Raw genomic sequence first — 23788 nt, 5'->3', positions numbered from 1 at the left:
CCACAAATTGAATCCAGAAAATCTCCGAAAAAGAGTGAAGTTTGCGATCCTCAACAACTCTTATGTATTTTGCTACCTTTACAATTACAGCAAAGGTACAAATATCTGGATTTACATAGTAGTACTTTTTTCTAGGCACACTATTTAATGTAAAACAGAATCATATCTGGTATTAGACCTACAGTTAATACTTTAAAATAGTCTTATTCATCCCTCAGCAACAATTTTAAATACAAAAGAAAATGAGATTTTGCATATTGGGTATATTAACGAGAAGTATAATAAAACAAATTTGGGTTCAAGCCATTATACACTTCGACTTCCCTCAAACCAATTTGGTGCATATCTAATAGAGTCATATAGCATTAATGTAGTGGTCCTTGCTTCCATATAAAGGTCATGCACACCTACTTTGGATTCAAAACATGTAGCATACAAACAATTCACTTGTGCCATATGAGCCCATCCTTCTACTACCTCAAACTTCAGGTTCTGTATAGCTTAATAGTCAATAAACCTACTTTAAGAGCACAGCATATACTGGCTTTTACAGAACTTGTGCACATAAAGAGCATTTATATTCTCCAGAGATTTAAGATTAGTTGTAATCTCCATGGGTAAATCGCAGCTCCAATCACACAAGCAAATAAGAGAAACAGGATGCAATGGATACTAATGAACAGAGCCTGACTATAAACACAGTTTAGCAAGTTGTAATTTTTCTGTACAAATTATTTCGCTCCCAGAATTTCAGAATCTCATAGTGTGCTTTTTAGCATGTGACAATATTTGCAGATTAAAGGTAGGTCCCAAGACAGAATACAGCCACCAAAAGGTAACTTGAACCTCACCTCAATTCCACAGGAGTTTACGGGTCAAAAGGAGCAACTGACTTTAAATAAACACAGATTCTGAATAGCAACCAGCATAAACAAGCTCCAGCTAGAGCTGCTGTACACTCCCCCCTCTGTCTGGTACCAGTCAGACTCCTTGAAGCTGGCTTTGTATCAGCTGTACTGTGTTAATAATGCGTGCAAGAAGACCAGCATAAGGGACACTGCTGTAGACTAAACACAACAAATCAGGTGTTAACAAAGGTCTCTCCAACAGCAACAAGACAAGGATGCACTCTGGCAATTCCTCCCTAGTAGCACTGGGTTCATCAGAAATATAAAAACAAAGTGGTAATCATATCTGAGAACTGGCAGAATGTGGTAAGGGAAGTCTACTAAGAGATTATAGGCTGGTGGCTGCAACCGATGCATCAGCTTAACAAGCAGTTACGTGTTATTTTATTTTTTAATGTCATAAAGCTAGGAATATATACTGCAACTCTTCTACAGCTTTCACAATTTTTCTGCATGCATCTCTCTGATCAAGTTTCCACAAGCCCATCACATTCAACAACGAACTTTACAGCATTTCCACACAAGCCCTTTAAAAATAAATAAACATCTCAGCCTCCAGAAAGTCTTTTCCTATGTCATGGTAGCAGGCTGACGTTTACCATTAGGTGGCAGCGTAAGATCATCTGTTTCCTTCTCCCAGATGAAGTGTTTTGGAAACTGGCGTGGGAAGAGGGAAGCATCTGTATTGAGTGGGTGGATACAGATGTGGAATGTACTTAGCATGTCAGCATTTGCTTTCATGTATGAGATGGATCCACCATAGTGACCTCTGCTACATGCAAAACAACAAACACTATTTAAAAATTTTCTAACCTCCGCTAGATCCAACTGCTGTTACAGCTTTGCAGAGAATGGATTTTCTTAGTCTGACAGAGTAGTTAGAAGAGTCAGGGAACCCTTGATTAAACAAGGACTTGTCGTGCAAGAGGGGAAAGTTTGCAGTACACTGGAACAAGCAATTCACCCATAAATTTTATGTAGATCTAAATTTTCCACCGCCAGATTTCAACCATTATCTTTAGGACACAGGCATCACATACTCTCTCCCAGAATCGTTCAAAGTTCTGAATGATCCTATGTTGGTAGGACATAACCTACCAATAGCTCCAAACTACTAAAACCAACCCATGTACTGCCACATCACTGCTAAGGTCCGCGTTTTCATACCAAGTTTCACATGTCTCAGGCTGAGACGATGACTCTGTGCACTCTTTCTCTTCCTTCCTTATTTAAGACTTCTCCTGGTAAAGCTAGCAGCCTTTGACTTGGAGACGTGCAGTCTTCACTGGATTAAAAACTGGCTGGCTGGCTGGGCCCAGAGAGAGGTGGTGAATGGAGTTACCTCCAGGTATCAGATAGTCATTAGTGGGGTTCCCCAAGGCTCAGTATTGGGGCCAGTCCTGTTTAATATCTTTATCAATTATCTGGATGAGGGGATTGAGTGCACCCTCAGTAAGTCTGCAGATGACACCAAGTTGGGTGGGAGTGTTGATCTGCTGGAGGCTAGAAATGCTCTACAGTAGGATCTGGACAGGCTGAATTGATGGACTGAGGCCAACAGTATGAGGTTCAACAAGGCCAAATGCCAAGTCCTGCACTTGAGTCACAACTATCCCATGCAATGCTACAGACTTGGGGAAGAGCAGGTGAAAAGCTGCCTGGCAGAAAAGGACTTAGGGATGTTGGCTGACAGCTGGTGAACATGAGCCAGCAGAGTGCCCAGGTGGCCAAGAAGGCCAGTGGCATCATGGTTGGTATCAGAAACTGTGTGGCCGGCAGGACAAGGGGAGCGATTGTCCCTCTCTACTCAACCCTGGTGAGACCACACCTCAAGTACTGTGTTCAGGTACTGTGTTCAGTTTTGGGCCCCTAACTATAAGAAAGACACTGAGATGAGTTTTAAAAGATGCATGTTCAGAGAAAGGCAATGAAGCTGGTGAAGGGTCTAGAGAGCAAGTCATATGAGAAGCAGCTGAGGGAGTTGGGTTGTTCAGCTGGAGGAAAGACTCAAGGGAGACCTTATCAGTCTCTACAACTACCTGAAAGGAGGTACTGAGGCAGAAGTCGGCTTCTTCTCCCATGCAACTAGTGATAGGACAAGAGGAAATAGCACCAAGCTGCACCAGGGGAGGTTCAGATTGAACATCAGGAAAAATTTCTTCACTGAAAGGGTGATCAGGAATTGGAATGGACTCCTTAGGGAGGTGGTGGAAGTCTTGAACACTGGAAGTGTTTAAAAAACAACTGGACATGGCACTTAGTGCAATGGTTCAGTTGATGAGATAGTGATCAAGCAAAGATTGGACTCCATGATATTGGAGATCTTTTCCAGCTGTGATTGTTCAAGGGTTCCTGGCAACATCTGTGTAACACCACAGCCAGGAAGAGAAAGGTGGCACAGCCCGGCATTGCATTTAAAGTGAGCATAAAGATGGAGATAGAACTGAGTCTTTTTCCCCCACTCTGCAAATTAAAAAAACAGAACTCAAAGATTATTTAATCTTTTTAAATGCCTATTTTCTGGTGGGAAATAAATACCTCACAGCACACACACAACAGGCACTAAGGTACAGCAATGCCAAAAATCCCTTATCTGATTGGATCAGTTCTCAGTTTTAAAAGATGAATGAAAAACTGCTAGGAAGGCAGGAGAACAAATGTGTGCAAACACCCTTTTACAAAAACATTTGTGACTTTAACATCCAGCAAGCTCACATTTCATTGTGATTTAAATTAATTTTTTATTTAGCTACTGAGATTCTTAGTTAGTTGCATGACACAAGAACTGCAATTAAGTTTTGGAAAATATGAAGAAATAATCAGCTAGAAATTATGTATACTTACAACTTGTCAAACTTGCAGGATGAAAGATAATGGCCTGTACATTGTTTCTACATATAGTATTTAAAATATCTTGACTATATAAAAAACAGTCAGGAGGATGAGTATATACCCATAGTTCTTTCTTTGCATTGTTGCAACATTTCAATACAAAAAGAGAATTCCAGTGCATATTTTGAGCATACATGTTACTCCTACAGTATATCTAGAGGCAGTTTTGTAATTATTAATAAAACTTTTTAGCTCTCCTATTATCTATTTCAGATAGGTATATCTATAGATATATCTATATCCATATATTTAATTCACAGTTCAAACCTTTTGTACACTTAAATCCCAGTCACTCCAATTAAAAGAACAAGTTATCTGACTTAAATCCCAGATAAAATATTGAAAAAGATGTGTTCAAGGAGTATAGGACTGAAGTAAAGAAAAACAGTTTTAATGTTAGCCAGTCACAACTGCTTCTGACAATGTTTGAGAACATATTATATGTGTTTTGAGATTAAGTGCTTCATTGAAAAAGTAACCAGACAAAATTAATATATCATTACGGAGACTTGCTACCACAAGATTGATTAAAATTTAGCAATAGAATACATTACATGGATTAAGGAACCAATCATAAAAAAAACCCCAAAATTAAACAAATCCATGGAGAAGCAGCCTGAGAACATTTGTAGGTAAAGATTCACTAAGGCCTACATAACCTTTTCAACAGGATTTAACAGATTTATCACCAACAATTTTTTATAAATAGTTGGTAAAAACATTAGGAAGACTGTCATCTGGACTGAGAAGACAGACTTGTCAAGGAAGCAACAAACAGAAGCAGTATGAACAAATTCAAGAAGATGCAGCTAGAATAAAGAATAAATTCCAGAGAATTGTTACAGAACAATGAGCAACCATACCAGCAGCAAAAGCAGCAACTCAAGAGCATCAGCTAACAAACCACTCACTGCTTATTGCCAGTGCAGCATTGTGATAAAAAGTATTATTATGGGTTTTTTAATTTCCAGACAAGGCAGGGAGAGTTGAGGAGTGACAGGAAGTCTTCTAGTAAGATGTCAGAATACTGTCCACAGTCCTAAGGTCCATATCTTATCAGAGCTTGGAAAACTGAAGAACATGAAACAAGTACCTGTCAGAAGTTAAATCAGAGGCTAGAGAAAAATACTACCAAAAAGACAAAATCTTCTGCTTGTTGCAAAAAAAGTGGGTTAGTAGTTTGAAAAGAAAGAAAAATACATATTCAAACTAGGAGAGAAATGCATAACCAGAGGTTCGAAGGCAAAGATGGATCCACTTGAAATCACACTGAGATTTTGGCAAAGTGCAGCTTTCCCATCAGGTCAAGGTAACAATGGACAGTGTAGATTTTCTTCAATGCACTACCCCTCATAAACAGAGTATTCAGCAGATGAGACCTTAGCAATAGGTTACTTTTAAATAGCCTGTGGTTTTGGTAGAGCTGGTATCTTGATCAAGAGAAATATTATTCCTAATGCTATTTTTAGGAGTCGGACAGATATGGAGCCCTAAGACTGTTCCATTTAAACCCCCCTAATTCCATTTATCATTCAATATCAAGTTTCAATTTTAGAACAAAAATTACATAAATTCCACCATACTTAAGAACAAAAGTAAAGAAGACTGTGGGTTGGAAAACAGTATTAATATTTCAGTAAAATAAACTAGCTGATGTAGCATAATAAATTACATTTTACAGTACAATTTTAGCACAAGATAGCAATCTAAACATGTTTAAAAGCCCCGTGAAACTCAAATGCAACAGTAGGTATTCCATAACTACAATGTATAAATCTGAAGCCTCAGGTTATTTACCAATCCTTAAAATCTAAACATCACTGACGTTCAATCAGTCTTTTAGATTATCTACAGCTCTAATTGATGGTTTAAAATAGAGGATTATGAAGCAGGATACTGTGTGCACTAACTCCTTTCGGTTCAAAATAGCATACCAACAGCTAATAGATGTATGAATTTCTAAACTTTTCCCTGCCCTGTAAACCATTAAACTTTTCTTGAATTTTCTTGAACAAAGGTACATATAGAGAAAACCACTAAAAAAGTGGATTAAAGGTATTTGGTACTCACTTGTCTATCTCAATACCAAGAGGATTAGCTGGACGTAGGGACAAGGGGGGAATCCCTTTGTTCCTGTCAGTGCGCATGTCATAATAGTTCATTTCATCCACCCAGACAGCAGACTGATCCAAGATACCTAGAGAAAACAAAGTGCAGATCCTTAAAACAACAAGGGCGGTCCAGCACCATCAACCTCTCACATACTGAATTAATTTGAAAAATTCTGATAAATATAAAATGCATGCCTAGGTTATATATTGGGAGATACATGGAAAAACAACCTGGATGCAATTATGCTAAATTATTTTATTACAGTTGCTGAAAAGGTATTCATGGCTGAGCATCAAACATTACCCTCTTGCAGACTGCACAGTTTCAAGCACATTAGGAGCATTTTCCTGATCAGAGAGTATTAGTATTTTCAGTCTTGCAGGTCTTTTGGTGTCTGTTCAAACCTTGTCATCTACTACTTTCAAAACCATCTCTTACCTGGAAGTCTTCTTATTTGCATACTTTAGGGTTTTGGTGCCGTTCATTATCCAAGAGGTAAGCACAGACAAAGCATAAAGGTGAGGCACAAGAGGTCTTGGACCTCAGCTGAAAATGGAGCCAGCCATACTCTTGGCCTTGCCATCCTTTAACACACCCATCATATTCTCAGTACCAGAAATTACTCAATCCCCACACTTACCTGCTTTTTAAAAAATGTAAATTCTCCTCTCCAATCACAAAAAGTTTCACTGTTTAACATTTGCACTTGATTCACCTTTCTATTATTAAGATCTTAGTGCAGCTCAGGATAAATTATGTGTTGTCACTAAACTACTGAGAATAAAAGCCTAAAATAATTCTTGTGGGAACTTCTGCCTTAGAAAAGATAACTATCCAACTTCATCAATGAGGGGTTCTGAAAGAAACATTTCCAATCCAGAGGGTATTTAGACTGGATTCTAGATTAAGCAGAGGTCCTAGACTGCTTGGCAACATCATTTCAGCGGTTAAGCATCTCAGGAAAAATACTTAAGGCTTTCCATCTTGCAGGATGGTTTGAATAAGAAACAGCACTGATGACTCAACTTTCTTTAAAGGATCAACTGTCAGGTCAGGATATAGGTGTAAAGTTCATGAGTTAGTTTGTATTTTGAATTTATTAGTACACTACTTAAAAGTAATTACTGGATCTATCATTAAATTTTTTAAAGTTTAGAAGTTTAGTGCTACTCCTTGAAGAAAAATAAAGGGCTACTTTGCATTAGTCATTGAGGGTTTTATCAGGACATTGAGAAAGGAATAATTTACATATACCGTGACTTTATCTCTACGTATATTTGGACATTTTATTGATATACTCTGTTTTCTAGACAATAGAAAATTATCCTGAGGTGGATCCATTTCAAACACACATTTTATATAAAGAGACACTGAGACATATATTTGTTTAGCAAAGAAAACAGATGTGGATTTGAACAAGAAATATACCTATTTTCTCAGGTTTAAGGAGTTTGAAGGAAACAGTTGAAGTTCCTTTGCCACCAGACTTCGTAGTAACAATAATGTCTCCCTTGTCATTTTTAGCCTGTCCAACTCGACACACAATTTTACTGGCAGACATCCATTCAGCAGTTAGCAGACAGTTGTGTCCACAGATTGTTAAACCTAGGAAAAAGAAAAAAAAAATATCCTACTGTGAATAGAAGTGGCTTTTGAATTCTGTAATGCAAATACATTTATGATGCTTCATGTATTTTACATAAAGATATGGCACTTCACCAGCCCCCTCCAGTCAATTACAGTTAAGGAGTCACAAATAGCTGACTTCAGGTCTTTTGTCCCAGTGACACTTCATGAGACACATGCAGCGCTCCTTGGAACTTATTTTAATCTCTTCTACCAGTTGTGGGTTACTGTGACTTCTACTTCATATAGTACAACAGACCTTTCTGTTTGCAAGACATTAGAGATCTGCTGTTCAGTATCCTGAAACTTCCATCAGAACTGCTTGCAACAAATGGTTCATAAGTTCAGTCTACATGACTTGGCAAAAAAAAACCAAAACAAAACATTGTAACACATTCACAATGAACAATGTTTCTTCAGCCTTACTAATTTAGTAGTACCTTTGTGGACAGAGAGGGGTTCTTTTGTCAAAGTAGTATTGACAAATATTCTGCCCCAATCTATTCTGTTAAAAAGCCATGATGCAAGACTGATTCTGATGAATAAACTGCCCTGGTTATATGAAAGAATAATTGGGTAATGCTGATCTATTCCCTATTCTACACTCAAAAATAACAAACTATGAAGTACACAAAGTCTTTTCTCATAGGTAGAGACTGTGATATACTAAAACTTGACAAGTTTTAGTGTTTAAGAACACCTCTTAAACACTTAAAAGTCAAGGTACCCCTTAATCTAAGATTCAAGGCTTCCTGAGATTTTATGTCAAATAAATGTCAAATGCCAATCCAACTAATCAACCTGACTGGTTCTGGTCAGATCAGGACTCTGTTGGCTGGAACAGATGGATCATTTTCTCAGATCTAGAACAACCTCCATATTCTTAACTGGAGTTTTGCTGTCCTGAAAAACTGGCAAGATTCTAATTTCTATAGTACTGATTTGGAGAACAACTTCATCAAGTTCATCTGAAATAACACCCTTACCTAGGAACATTTTGCCTTACATCCAAAAGGAAAAGGCTGTACTAGAGTGTTGGCTGTACTGGAGTACAAATTAGTCAAGCACAGCAGTTCCTCCCTGTTGGCTTGGGTTTTGTTTTTAATTTCTAGAGAGCTCTGACCAATTTAAAAAATGCTTAACAGACAGAAAAGGGTCAGCATATGTGGCTCAGTACCAAAGCTTCACACTTACTTTTTCTCACACTTTAAGCCTCTGACATGACACAGCAGACAAATTTGGCAGTATTCATGGTTGTCAGACATAGAAATGTCTTATTCCCTGCCAAAAACTATTTTGAAAGTGAAATCCAAAAAATAAAAACTAGAAAGGCATTGAATCTTATTACAACTGAAATTCATTTTACTTGAGCAAGGAGAGCAGACTTGTTTCTCAAAAGATGCCTGAATAAAGTAGGGGGAGTGGTGCAAAATCGGATACAGACACATAAAATGATTTAAAATGAAAATTTATTTTGGTTATTTCTTTGCAAACATTTTAACCAAGTCAGGTTTTAATTTTCACGGGCAAAGGAAAAAAAGCATACATTTATGATGCATGGGTTTGAACCTTATGTTATATTATTAGATCTTTTCTGGTTTTATGCTAGCATCTTCTCTAAAGTAAAAAAAATTGTGGTAGGGAACAAGACTAACTAGAAGACTTTGCCCAAACCATTCATAAAGAGGTTTTCACCCTAGAATTTCAAAGGTCTGAATTCATGCTTAAATTAAGTAACACTTCAAAATCAAGAACTGAGCTATAGCAATTTATTAGGGTAAAATTTTTGAGCAACTGCTTTACCAATCCTCAAATCAATTATTTTCTACTCATCTGAGGTTCCAAAAGCCCTCAAGAGAACAAGATCACAAGATACAACACTTCTGAAATGGCAGGACACAGACTTTGCCTGTGTCTAAAAATGCAACAGAAAGTTAACTCTCTATTAACATTTTATATACCATACTAAATTTGGTGCAATTTCTAAAGCAAATAAAGAGAAGTTGGGGGAGAAGTTTTGATAATGAAGGTACGGCATTTCTTTCTCCAGAAAGAAAAAAACTTCCCTTAAAATAAAATTTAATTTGAATCTGTTGCATGGTACGAACACCTTTGAGACCATCATACTCGGGTTCTAGCTTTCAGGTGTCTTTCAGTAAATGGGCATAAGTAACTCTCTTATTGAGACTTTCCAATTTTGGTTAAGCTTATATATGAACAATTTTACAATGTCTGCAAAATACAGCCGAAAATGTCTTAAAAGACAAACTAAATCTTGAAAACACAAATGTTACAGGAATCTCCTGGATTTGACTTTTTGTACCAGGACCTATAGAGTTACAAATAAAAAGTTTATTTGGTGTCAAAGATACTAAGAGATTACTAGAAGGCACTCTCTTGAATAAAACGAAAAGGAATGTTCTTCTAATATGTGGTACTCTGTTTATATATAGAAAAAACGTTACTTGCTTTTCATTTTACTCTAATGCATCTCAAACTTTATAAACTTTATAAAAATCTCACTCAAACTCTCTTAACTCTCATGACTACAAAGCCTCACTTTTGCAAGTATTTCCACTCCAGTCACAGAGAATATTCACATGTCTACTTTAACCATTGAAAAAAAATCTTTACATCTTGGACCTAAGTCACTTACTGGAGAAAGCTGACAAATGAGCTAATAAAAAAAAAAATAAGGCAATTGATTACTTATTTTTACCTCAAAACATAAAATTATTAGCAGCTATGTGTTACCATTGTTACTCTGAAGGAAATGCAAGAAATATAAACAGTTGATCAACTGTAATACTGTTCAGGAGACGTCCTCCTTCCAAGAACCTAGCACTGATAATTTCTAGAGGATCATACCAATGAATTAATGAGGTTACTGAAGTTAATCAACCACAAAAATACACAAGAAATATACTCACCTCAAACATCACCAGTTATTTGAGGATTTCTCAATAAAGATTCATTAGTGCACTACAACCTCATCTAGCAGTTCAGGAAAATACTACTTCCCCTTTAGAGAGACAGCAAACTGAACTGACGCAGAAAACTGTAGGAGCTTATGCTTGGCCATAAAGCTCATTGTAGTGGCCATGAACGGAATTTGTAAATCTTCATTTACAGCCATGAAATGAAATATTTTTTCTAGCAAAGCCAAACAAAATTCCAGTGGACTTCAGAGGAGTCATGATTCCACAACAAATTAGACAAATTGTCTCTAACATAACTACTGAAGTACACATATGCATAACTTACAAAAGAAATAGGGGAAATTCCACTAGTTATAGTTAACTTGGATTTTCAAGAAGATTTTACAAAGTCCTTCTCGAAAGGCTTACGAAAATTACACAGCTATAGGATATGAACCTCAAATGGGTAAACAGTTTGTTAGGACAGACACAGGGTTACAGTAAAGGGTGTGTTTTGACAGAGGAAAGTTTCCACAGGGTTATGCTGGGATCACTTATGTTCACTATATTCATAAATTACAAGATAAAAAGATTATAAAGTTGATATTATTAAAAAAAGGTGGAACAGAACTTATGAGACTGAGTGGATGCACTATAAAGTAGATGTTATACAACAGCTGAAATTCAATAAACAAATAACATGATGCACACAGGCAAAACCTTAAATTCACAGATGACAGGCTCAAATTGACTTCTAACCTTCAAGCATTAAATCATGGAACTATAGTAGGCAGAACGATTAGTCTGATACTTAGTAGAAGTTATATGGAAAACAGAACCCTACGGAAGAAATACAAAACAAAAGTGAAAGTACAGTGTTATGCCACAGTGCATTCATATCCTGAACACTGCATGTACCCAAGATGATGTTCACCCATGATTGATAGTGAGACCAAGACAGATTCACTAAAGAGCAACAAGAAGGGCCAAAGATACAAAAAGAAAATTTAAATCAGCCAAGATGTTTCAGCTGGAAATGAGGCAATAGAGTGGTAATGAACAAACTCTGTATGGTTAGGAGAATTAGAGCAAACATCTTGCTCCCTCTTTCAACAATGAAGTTACCATGTTAAAATCAAAACAGCAATGGAAATGGTTCCTCAAATAATGTGTAGCTAAATCACTGTCATAACTGTTGCAGATGCACAAACCGAGTTTGCACTAATTCAAGGAACAGCAACCCTACAATGACTTTCTCAATACACTGAAAACACTTCTGGTAGGAAAGTTTCCATGCAGAGATTCTCAGTGCCTGGCAAAGTAACAAAGGTCCATCCATTACATCCACCCTCTTCTAGTACACTCCAATATGCATTCGCTCTTAGGGTTCACACTCAGAACAGGATGTTGCGTCAGGTTAAAGGTTCATCTAGTAAGTCTCATTAGTAACAGATTGGGCAGCACCCTTGAATTTCTGGATTCAAGCACATATTTGAGTAAAGGGCATTTTTCCTACCATCCAACACAGATTCTACCATGCAAAAAAAATATCTCTAATCATATCCAAAACGTTACATTCTTCAGCATCAAGAGGTTTCTTCTCAACTTACCTATGAGGTCTGTAGGTCCAGTTCCCAAATTTTCTCCTCTTATTGTCACTTTTGTCCATGAGATGCCTTCATTGGGAGAGATGCCAGTTACAAGTGGGGGCTGTCGTGCTCGAGACATGATGTCTATTCAGTTACTGAAATCTGAACTGGTTTTATCTGTTCAGCAAGAAATAATAAATTAATAACCCAATAGTTATATTACGTAAAAAAACTTATTAAAAACCTTTCAATCTCTTCTTCTAAAATGGTAGGGAAACATAACTGTGAGTATGAAACACCACTCTGAAAGCCTTTTTCTGCCACATAGTTATAAAACAATAAACAATAACTACACCCTCTTTGCATTTCCTTTTCTATAAATGGAATATAGCTCTAGTTCTGAACTACAAAGGAAAAGTATATTAAGAAAAATAAGAAAAACTTCAAAATTCTTAATGAAACTCTATACACACTCCAAATTACTTATGTCACAATTCAAGTGAGTCTATTCAAAACTCTATTTGAAAGTATTATATTCCTTAAAAATATTAGAATTGCTAAGCTAAAGTAACAGACTATGATTACATATTTGGATAACTTCTCCATCAAATTAGACTTACAGGCATAGACTACTGGTATAGTTCCATGTGAAGAAGTCCCCAGCACTTATTTCTATAAAGCATCAACATTTTTATAAACGGAGAAAATTAAAACACGACTTACAGACACTACACTAGCACAGATCACCAACAAAACAAGTAATATCCTGACAGATCAACAAAAATGTACATAAAATTACTGAAGAAGCATTTCCAGAAGACTATTCCTTTGCATCTGAAATTAGGAGTCAACTCAAACCATTTTAATTAGCTCTGTCACACAAACACCAATATGGAACAAGTTATTCTGCCTACATTTAGTTTACTAAGCAATTAATCACAAATTCCTACAGTTTATTAGCAGCTTCCTTTGTGCAGCTCTGCAGCTATAAGCAGCTATAAGAAGCCGATGAGTATAACCTGAAGCATGTTAGCTCCCACTAACTTCTCCATTTTTACAACACGAAATATCATCAGTATTCCAAAGCCCCACTTACATATATACAACACTTTAATGTAAACAATTTTAAAAGTTCAGGTTGGTAAAAAAGTGGAATATAAGCCAAGCCTCAAAAGGCTTCTGTTATCATTATTTTGAATTGACATGTATTTTCTATTTTTACTTGCAAGTGGTCAATTATTCCATGAAACCTAGAAACTCTGTAAATCATCCCCAACCAATAAACTCCACCAAAGTTGCAGTTTCCAAGCACCTGCAGTTAGGAAATACTTGAATTAAGTAAGACATATTTGTTTCAGCTGCTTCTGCAAATAAAAAATACATTCATTCTACCAACGTACACCACACTTCCACACAACCTCCTCACATTTTTCAGTGTTACTAGCTAGATATGACGTGAATCAAAGAAGTTCCCACAAACTGGTTTCTTTCTTCACATTCCAAAGTTGGAATGCACACTGAAAATCAAGATGGAAATCGAAAAGGCAGGAATCAGGAGGAAGATCCCATGGTGAAAGAAATCAAATAATGCCACCAGAACAGTATCCTGTTTCTGTCTGTCTGTACCACGGGTGCATCGCAGGTCAGTTATAACAAAACTTTACATTTTTTTCTGATCCAACTTCAGGGTCCACAGCCACACCTGAAGTCAGTGTGAAATGCACTCTGAATACAGGGAGTACTACATAATGATCTGGAATACTGAGGTCCTAAATAACGACCTCAATTCTATAATTACATCTGATCTGAAATGTGTTTTTCAATTACACATATTTACAATAGGAATGCTCAAACCTATTTTTGAAGACAAATTCATCAATACAGAAAAGGCATTTAGATACTCTGAACATAACAGAACTATTTATACCTTCAGAGAACTTTTGAGACTACCTTTGAAGAGTGTGCAATTAATAAGATATGCAAATTCATGTGAAACAAGCAAGAACATAATAAGTTGCAGTATGTCAGCCAGGTCCAGTACATGAAGGAAGTCTGGGAAGAGTCCATGATAATACACACAATGTAGGTCTGGTTTGGGTTTCTATTTTTAAGCAGCAAACCTCATATTTCTTGACTGGTTGCCTTCATAACATCACAAACTACATTATGTGTTTAATAAAACATTAGTTTCTCTGTTTTTTTGCAAACAACAAATGGATGAAAAAGGAACTAAGTTATACAGTATTGTATAACGTACTGTCTTATATGTAGAATACTGGAAATTCATTTTACATGAATCCAACATGAGAAGCCAGTAGTCAATATATGCAGTTTATAACACTGTGGCTAGAACAGCACTGAAGGAGAGGACTGTATCAGCAGATTACAAAGAAATCAGCTGACAGTCTTCTCCAGCTACGGAAGAGAAAGTTGTGCTCCACGCCCTACTCCTATTTCTTTGCCAGCACTGGCTTTTCTCCCCCCTTGTACAGAGACAGTCTCTGCCTCACTTCAAAACTGAGGCCAGGTTCTAGTCTTACAGACAAACTGCTTCCTGCCCCTATCTTGTTGATTCTCCCTCTGACTCTTTGTCCGTAAGTTCAAGACAGGGAGGGAGAGGGGTGGTACTATTCCACTCTCCTTTCAAAATCCAGACACCTTGGTAATTCCTCTTCCTTATCTCCCCATTCCCTACTCCAAGATGCCTTGTCCAAATAACCCACCTACACTATTATTGATCCACTTCCTTGCCACAGGTGAAAATTAGAGACCCCATCTTCTGTCAGCCTCCCTAATCCTGGCATAATAAGGCTTGCCCAGCTTTCATTTCTGCTGCATTCAAAACTACATTACCACAGCATCACCTGACAAGACAATGGGCAGCACAATAGAAATAAGCTTCCCAGTTCTCACTGATAAACCTAACATCACCCAGAGAAATCAGAACACAAAATTGCAAGGGAAGTCTTGTTTATTGCTATACAAGATGCATATGCACAGAAGCTCAGACCTTTCTGCATTTGAAGTTTCCTCTGGAGTCCTGCGCAAAGAGGATCTCAGAGAAGAATCAAGTGCCTAATTTTACCAAGATGGAGGAGAACAAACTCCATCTATTCCTCATAATCTTCCCTATGAATTTTTCTGAGCTTTTCTGACAGACCCTCAGCAGAGCTCGAAGATACACAGCAGCAGTAAAGGAACAGTGGTGCTGTGTCCTCACACGCACACCCGATCACCTTCTGCGGGAAGCAGCACGTGTCTAGATATCAGTACATCAACATAAAGCACCTATTTTACTTCTGAGCAATTTTTTGGTAAAGATTTACTTAGAATATTAATCAGTAATAGAGATGTAAAAAAACCATCTCTTAGAACTTCACGTAATATGCAGAGGAAGAAATCTTGAGGAAAACAAGGAAAATAGGAGCAACTGTGGTATTATTTGGTTGACCACCCTCCCCCCAAAATGTTATAGTTTCCTTGCACTGCAGCTATTGTCTCTTTCAAAATACCTAAGCACACAGGTAATTGGCTTGTTTCAATACCAAAACTCAAAAGTAATATTACAACATATTGTTCTGGATTTCAGAAATTGGCACTAGATCCCCCTTCACGATGAGCTAAATAAATGTAATAAAAATGCTGAGCCTCCGAGATCTAATATTTCTTCCAAAGTATTTCCATGCTTACTGTAGAATTGCTTTAAAATACCTCACTGGAATGAGAATACCACAGTAAATCTCAACACACTACAAAAGCACTATAGCACTGAGATGTTCTATTATTATTATTATTATTATTTTCAAACTGTAATTGCTTTCTTTTATTTCAACAAGTAAAGGAAATCTTTGAAATATGTCATTATTATAAATATCAAGCAAATGCTTGGGAGCCTTCAATTCATTTAGAATATTTCTTCTCCTTATGACAAACATGTCAACAGCCAAAATGACTGAACTGCTTATTGGGAAGCCTAGCCAATATACTACTTTGTCCAAAAAGCAAGTTTCTGAATTTGTTTAAAAGTATTTAAAGCAAAGCTGAAAAAAAAAAAAACAAAACCACAACAAAACAATTACTTTTTCATTTCGTAAAGCAATACAACCACCTAATTACGAGGCTTTTGTTGCAATTCTATATGTTGCCCTAAAACATAACATCTATTTTTACAAGTATGTATTATGCATAAAATAATATTAGAAAAAAGCAGTCCTCTTCCTGAAAGATTGCTTCTCATGCAGACTAGGGGAGATTGCAAAGACAGTTTTCTATATACAATATTTCTTCTGAGGAGTCAGGCTCACTGAAGAAGTGTCAACAAGACTATTTTTTTTGCAATGGACAATCTTCTTCTACACTAACCAAGGTCTCTTCCCCTCCTTTTTCCCTCTCCATCCTTTTCTTCTTTAGACTTCATTTCCTCACAGTATCTCCCCAACAGTTTAACATGGATGACATCTGTTTGACTGCTCCCATGATCTTATTCTGTTATTCTGTCATAATTCTTGTATCAATGTGCAGAAGAGCTATAGAAAGCCTCTGCAAAGACCACCTACTACAGGCCATCTTGAAAAATGCCTTTCGTAAACATAACTTTTGTCTTTACATGACCTTCTCAAATAAACTGTGCTCTCACAAAGGTTTGGTAAAAAAAAACTAAAATCCAGACAATTATAAGCATTACAAGTTTGCTAAAGAGAAGACACCTTCCCTCTTTATCCTAAGAGAAGCCACTTTAAAAAAAAATAGTGAAGCAATGAAACATGGTCCAACATGAGTGAAAGCACAAGTCTAGTTGTTTTTTTGATTATTGCAAGTCTTCAGTTTAAAGTTGGTTTAAAATAAGAGTTCTGAAATTTCCATAATCAACTTTCAGTGGCGAACAGAGAAGAAGCATAAAGTAGAATGCCAACAGCTCCTGTGTCTGTTTGGTAAAGCAAAGAACTGCTTACCATTGTGGAAGTATCACCAGAATATTAAATAAATGAAAAACAAAAATTCAGGATTGAAGCCTAGTACATTGGCTGGTAAGTTCAAATTAAGGGAAAACTACAAACATCATGAAGGCACAAAATTTTGGAAGGTGAGAAACCATCTGATGCCACCTTACAAATTTCACCAGGGAAATTTTAGGGAAAATTAGCAGTTGAACTGAGTTTCTGACTTCTAAAACAAAGATGGTCCCAGTGACTGAAAAGCCAGCTAACTTAAAGTTTACAGTAGTACTTTGTCACAGACACTGATCTTACAGGATTCTCTTAGAGGAACCCAGACTCAAGGTCAATGCAAGCACCACTGTTATCTAGCAAAGGGAATCAAAACTGTCAAGAAGGGATGGAATTAGAAGCCAATTTCTCATCACTGAGGAAGTCTAAGCTACAAGTAAGCATGCAAGCCTTCACATAGCAAACATTTATTTGTTCTCAGTTACATATATGTAACGATACAATATAAAAAATTTTGAGGCAGGAACAGCAAAGCATCACCCAAGTGCAAATCACAGTATGCCTCAGGTGTTGCTGTTTACTTCCAAAAGAAAACCAATCTGAAACTAATAGGTGAGTTACTCTTACCACACTAACATCACGGCATTAAAAAATCTCCAAATTAAAAGATTTATGAAATGCCTTTTTAAACAAGTAATAAATAATCAGATTCCAGAACAGAGATGATGGACTTTTCACCTTAAACTACACAAACTGGTGCTTCTACTAAGTAAATCTAATAATTTGTTCTCACTAGAAAACGTGGAGAGTCCCCTGAGAACAACACACTATGACAGAGTCAGTGATGGGACACGGCAAATGACCCCAAGAAGGATGACAAAGCAAACTGTTTCCAATACATTTGTACTCAAAACCATTACAAATTGAAGAAAAGCACTGTTGTAACCTTATCTGTGCTTTATCTTCCCACCAATATAAATTCAGACAGATAATCTACATAAAACAAGAATTAAAGCATCCAAAAAGCAGCCCTGTGAAAATAACTGACATTTATTAACCCCTCTGGAGATCTTCAGTGCCCTAGAATTTCCACAGCCTTCAACACCGCATTAATAATATAAAGTCCATTCCTGCAAGCCTGCCAGAAAAGACTGGGAAGTGAATAAGCCAAACAATGCTGAAATTCCAAGTGATATTAAGAATCTATGCATGTTTATTTAAATAATAAAAGACTTGTCAATTTAAACAAGAAGTGCTCACGAATCTTACATTTAGGGGGAAAGAAACTCTTCAAAACACCGCTAAGCTACTTATAATGAAAAGATGAACAAACATAAAAAAGTGGGTAATTTCACTGTCACACAGAAAAAACAAAGGCTCATTTGTCTTGCCCTGTCATATCCGGCGTGTTGATTCAAGCCAATATTAACACTGACAAACATGTTGACTTACAGGACAACACTACATGCCAAAAATCAGTTTCAATTTGGGAGGATGTGCGAGTTTTGCAACAGAAAGGGCAAATGACAAAAAAAAAAAAATACTTGCAGTATTAAATGACATAATATGATACCCTTTGCTTTTTGAAAGAGCTCCTGAATTTTCCTACCAGCCACAAAACGTGTACTAGAGATTTTAGTTTTAGGGTAGCCAAGCAATGAGCACAGCAGTTTTGCTTTCACAATCGCAATACTCGCATATTCCTCCAGTATCTCAGAGGTCCTGCTTTCCATAACCCAGCCAGGTACATCTTCATGGTGATGTATCTTGACAGAGTGAAAGCAAAATAATCACAGCACTCAGCGATGCCATTAACATTTCTGAGTCACAAGGGATTAAAAGGCTTGGACCTGAGGCAGATGCTGCGAGAGCCCTGGGCAGAGGAGTTCAGCCTGGGCTGCAGCTGCGAGGGATTGACACCGCTCACAGTGGAACCCGGCTCAGGAGAAACTCCGGGCACAGTTCCGGCATCCGAAATAAATTAAAGTAAACAGTGTTGCTCTCTCTCATCCACCCTGTTAGCAGCCTCTCGGTTGAGCTGGAGACCACACACCCAGACCACACAGCACCAGCTGAACTCACTCGCACGCAACATCTAGAAGCTGTCACTCTGCTGAGGTATGAGGAGGGAAAGAGGGGGGCCAGAGTGCGAGAGTGTGTGTGTGTTTAGAAAAGCTGCTTGCTCTCTCCTCCTACCATTACAGCTGGTTATGTTTTGTGTGGTTGGGAAGGAGGAAAAGAAGGGAGGGATAAAAAAGGACCTATAAACCTCACTAAGAAAACATACTGGTCTTGGCCTTTTGTAGTAATGATTTGCACTCCTCCTGTACTAGTTTAGTAGCTGATGAAGGGCTAACAAAGCATCCATTTAACATCAATTAACCTTCTATCTATCACATGTCAAAAAAAAAAAAAATCTACACTTGCATAAATCCATTTCCTTGTACATATTAAATGACAGCATCCTGTCAGTTACAATGCACAACATACCTATATATTGATCTATTTTTACATCAGGAGTTTTGAACAATCAACCACACAAATGCCTTTATGACATCAAAACACTGAATTTTTTCCACAAACATTCCATCATAAAATGAAATTTTGTTCATTAGTATCATCCACCATAAACAACCTGAAGGAAGTTAATGAGCCAACATACAACACTGAGTTTGTAACTCATCAGCAAGAAGTAAAAATAGCAAACCACTAAAAATAGATTAAAAGGAACAATAACCTATAACACAGATGAACAGAGACTTTTAAAATGGGGGGGTTCCTTTGTTTCTTTTAGTTCAGAAAATCATTTAATCTGCCAATTATATCACCTGTTCAAACAGAAAAAGCTGAATAAAATGTTTGAAGACTTATAAAATCTATTTTAGTTAGTCTACTTTAAAAAAAGATTTCCTTCCCTCTGCTCTGCTACCATGAACACACATACCTCCTCCATCAAACTCACCAGCACACAAATTTAATTTAACACATACACAGTCTGGGAAGCCCAGAACCACAATCACATTTTCACATCAGTTCAAAATCTTTTTACCTAAGTGACAATGACAATCTCCAAGTGCAACTATTGAACAAAACCATCAACACTACAATAATCCAAACAGCCCTATAAACTTGGACTAAGATGTTTTTGTTTGGGAAAGCCTTAAGAAAAAAATTCAAAAAAATATTTCACCTTATCAAATACATTGTCAAAAAATTAGCTTTAAAGTTCTGTAACTTCACACCAAAAATAAATTATTCCCCTGATTTATTAATTATATGAACATGATGGTTTATACCAGTTCTTTAATGAACACTTTTGATGGTATATTCAATATTACAGCACCTATTCATTACCAACACTCAAGTCAAATCAATTTAAGTTTTTGGAATGTCTGTTTTGGTCATGCTGAAATGGCTGGAAAAAGGCAATAGCATGAAAGAAAATATAATTAAAGAAAGTCTGAACACAGGTGTTTCTCCCCAAAATTTCCTCTACTTCCATTATAAATTATATTACAAATCCCCAGAAATTAATTCATCTACTTGGTTAAAAGCTTCTGTATTTACTACGTGACACACCCCTATAAGCCAACAATGTTTTGAAGAAAAGCCCTAAACATGTATATATAAACATATATCTAAAAAAAAGCTAACTCAGCTTTGTACAAAAACAAATCACAGATGGTCATAAATCTCCCATTAATTTCTAAATTCTCACAACGCACATGTCTTCCTACATCTGCTTCTACCTCCAACATTCAGCAAAGTTTGCTTCATCCAGAAGTCATTATCCTTACTGTCCTCCAGTTAAGCCACTCATTCCTCTTTTGTTCTAAAGTTATTCATAATTTTCTGCACATCATTTCAGTTAATAGGAAAATGGTAAAGAATCTTAATACCCTCAGCATCCCTCAATCTTATGTTATTCAATGGCAGAAATTTGAAAACAATACTCCAAGCACTAAAAACTTTCAAATATGTTTATTCAAATGCATTCAGAAAGATCCAGAAGTTCAGAAAAATAAACTAAATAAATCCCAAAGGGATGAAAATTTTTTTTTCTAGAGAAAAGAAACAAGACACTGCAGATTTTTTTCTAAGCCCTATAACTACACACAATATTCTTTATAAAAACACTATATAACCACTGTAATTACACAGTTCACATGGTTGAAGTTTTAACTTGGGTGTTTGTAGGTAGGACTGCAACACTAAATTTAACATTTGCTATGGTACTTTTCTGGCAGTTCCTTTTGTTTCAAAAGTATTTAAAAGACAAGATGTGCACTTGTGTTACTGAGATTCCTGTATTTTTCATGTTCTCTCCGAAACACCTCTTTCTGGCCTCTGCTCAGGGAAGTACTCAAGCCATACGCTATAGCTTTTTCTCGATTCACATGGTCAAACACACACTCAAGAGTAAACTTACGGGTTATCCTGACAGACTGTGTGCACAGGTATTTTTCCAACAAAAACCTGCTGTTGCCTTACATACTCCTCATTTCCACTGATCTGCCTAAAATCCCTTCTCCTGTATGGAGCTATCATGCTTTTAGAGTAGTGAAGTTGTCTTGTGAGAAACAGAAGCTCCTGTGCCTTCTCTGCTATTGAAAAGGAAACATGAGAGGAACTCATTGGCTATATACCTAGCTTCTTAATTTTTTGTCAAATATCCAATGTGCAGTTGCAAAAAGCAAAGTAGACCTGTTAAAATCACAGTGAGAATCGAAATGTCACAAGACTCACAGAATTCTTACACATAAAACTGACAGTACTTTGCTTTTTTAATTGAGACATTTTATGAATATCTCAAAAAATTAAATTTAGTTTTGTCCTCAATACAAAAGCAGACAGTTAAAAAGGAATTTTTGTTCAGCATAAGCCTAGATCTTTAATTAATACAGGCTTTCTTATGAACTTCAAAATACAGGGTACATTACTTTCGGGTTATCCACAAAGTCAAAGAAAAAAAATACAAGTCTAAATATACCTAAACCCCCCTGATTTATATTGTAATCTGATCCACAGACACTTTTACACTGCCAGAGACCCCACTGGTTTCTGCACAATATAGCCTAAGGTCTGCCTTTGAGAATTAAACTAGAAATCTGGGAATCTGCAGTTCCCTTAAGGTCAAGTGAAAACCAGACCCATTAAGGACTTGGTGTCTCAGAAATTTTGTTTTCCTTAAAAACAAAGCAAGTAAAATTAAAAAGGAAATGCAGGCTTTCACACTCATCACCAGGTGCAATCACAGTATTTTCTAATGAAAATGCTGTACATACTGTCTGCAGAATAACAGTATCTGTTGCTAAAAAGGGCTACACAGCCCAATTTATTTTTGGAGAAAAAGCACTAAATGCTTTCAAAATAATATAAAAAGTACCATTCCAAAGAATTTCTTCATAGGAAGGCGGAGAAGTGTTTGATTTGGTGTTGTTTAAAACACTAAATACGTAGTTTACCTTTCCCTATGCAAAGCCAGTGACGGTGTGATCGCAATGAATAGTTATTTTCAGGCATTTCTCTCATTACTCAGTTTCTGGGAAAACTGCATGCTTCAGGTTTGTCGGGTTTTTTTCCCTTTCCAGGAGATCACAAAAATGAGTTCTCCCTCCTGCCTTTCCCTTCTCCTCTAACTTTGGACACTGGGAGAATAATCCAACTGCTTTGGAACTGAAATGCAGAGCGAAATTCCAGAAAATAATTTCCAGGGTAAGCTACAAAAATTTTAATCAGCTACATTTTTGAACTCATAATTTGCAAGCTGTAAACACAGACTTTTGCTTTCATGTTCAGCACAGAAGATGAAACATCAATCTGACATGACCGCTATACATGTGCTGTCTAATCATCCCTCATCCTGCAGGCACCTTTACAAACAAGATTCCCTCCATTACCAAACACCGTATTTCTCCCCTGGGAAAAGTAATTTGAAAGGCAATGTTGCACAGCCCAGATTCACAGAATGTAGGTGGTCCAAGACAGAAGGTCAAAGTTAAGCTGAAAAGCTAATATCTGACTTCTGCTAAAAGATACTAATTTAGCTGGTTTTACATTTTGAACCTTCAGCTTACTTTTAAGTAGAGCAGCAGATTCCACTCTGTCTGAAGGACTCACATAGAAAATAAAGTCACTGTAACACATACAGTCTTCTGAGTACTATTTTCCAGTCCATGACTGTAAAATGAGGTACTACCTATTTCTCTTGTGCAAGGTTTTCTTTGCCTGTTTGCTTAAGTAAATAGTGATCTATGGGTATTCAAAGTACATACAAGTAGTGTCCGTCTGAGCTTCACAGGCTTTTGTCCTGGAATACAAAGTTTTAACAGTGGATTATTTCATGGAGACTTTCCACAGCTGTCAAAATCCGTGTTTTTAAGAACACTGTTTATATTCACTCTTCTGTCACCATCCTATTGAGATAATTACTTCTTTCTTTTCATATTCTTTTTCGGTTTTGGTTGGTTTTTTTGTTTGGTTGGTTTTTGTTTTTGTTTTTTAAATGAAGTAGGAAAGCCACAAGCAAAGAATAAACAGAATTTAAATAACTCAAAACTGATGTTTAGTTTCAAGTACAGTGCTAAAGACTTACTGATTTTAAAGAAAACCGTACCAGCACACTGAAAGAAATTGATTAAGTATGGTTTAACATAACATATCTAGAAGTTTTCATCACTTAAAGAGGTCATTGCCTCTGCCTTTTTAGTCAGCCTACTTATTTTGCTTTAGTCCAGCTTCTCTGGGAAGAGCAGCATAATAAAGAAAGGACTGTATAAGTGAATAGAGTTTCTTTC

At 36.7% G+C, this 23788-nt stretch overlaps 1 protein-coding gene across 4 annotated transcripts in view; it reads right to left on the bottom strand.

Moving 5' to 3' along the window:
• EXOC2 (exocyst complex component 2) overlaps positions 1-23788 on the bottom strand; it is a 200884-nt gene that overhangs the window by 96253 nt on the left and 80843 nt on the right. For all 4 annotated transcript variants that reach the window (XM_050339748.1, XM_050339660.1, XM_050339835.1 and 1 more), the window contains 3 exons: positions 12067-12222; positions 7341-7517; positions 5871-5997 (listed from right to left, as the gene is read on the bottom strand). In XM_050339748.1, coding sequence (XP_050195705.1) covers positions 5871-5997; positions 7341-7517; positions 12067-12184 — 422 coding nt within the window. In that variant the 5' untranslated portion in view covers positions 12185-12222. The remainder of the gene's footprint in view (positions 1-5870; positions 5998-7340; positions 7518-12066; positions 12223-23788) is intronic.

This window comes from Myiozetetes cayanensis, unplaced genomic scaffold (assembly GCF_022539395.1).
Source record: "Myiozetetes cayanensis isolate MyiCay16 unplaced genomic scaffold, myiCay2020 scf1, whole genome shotgun sequence".
NCBI lineage: Eukaryota > Metazoa > Chordata > Aves > Passeriformes > Tyrannidae > Myiozetetes > Myiozetetes cayanensis.
The sequence above is the reverse complement of the archived record's forward strand: the minus strand, read 5'-3'. Positions and strand labels throughout refer to the sequence as shown.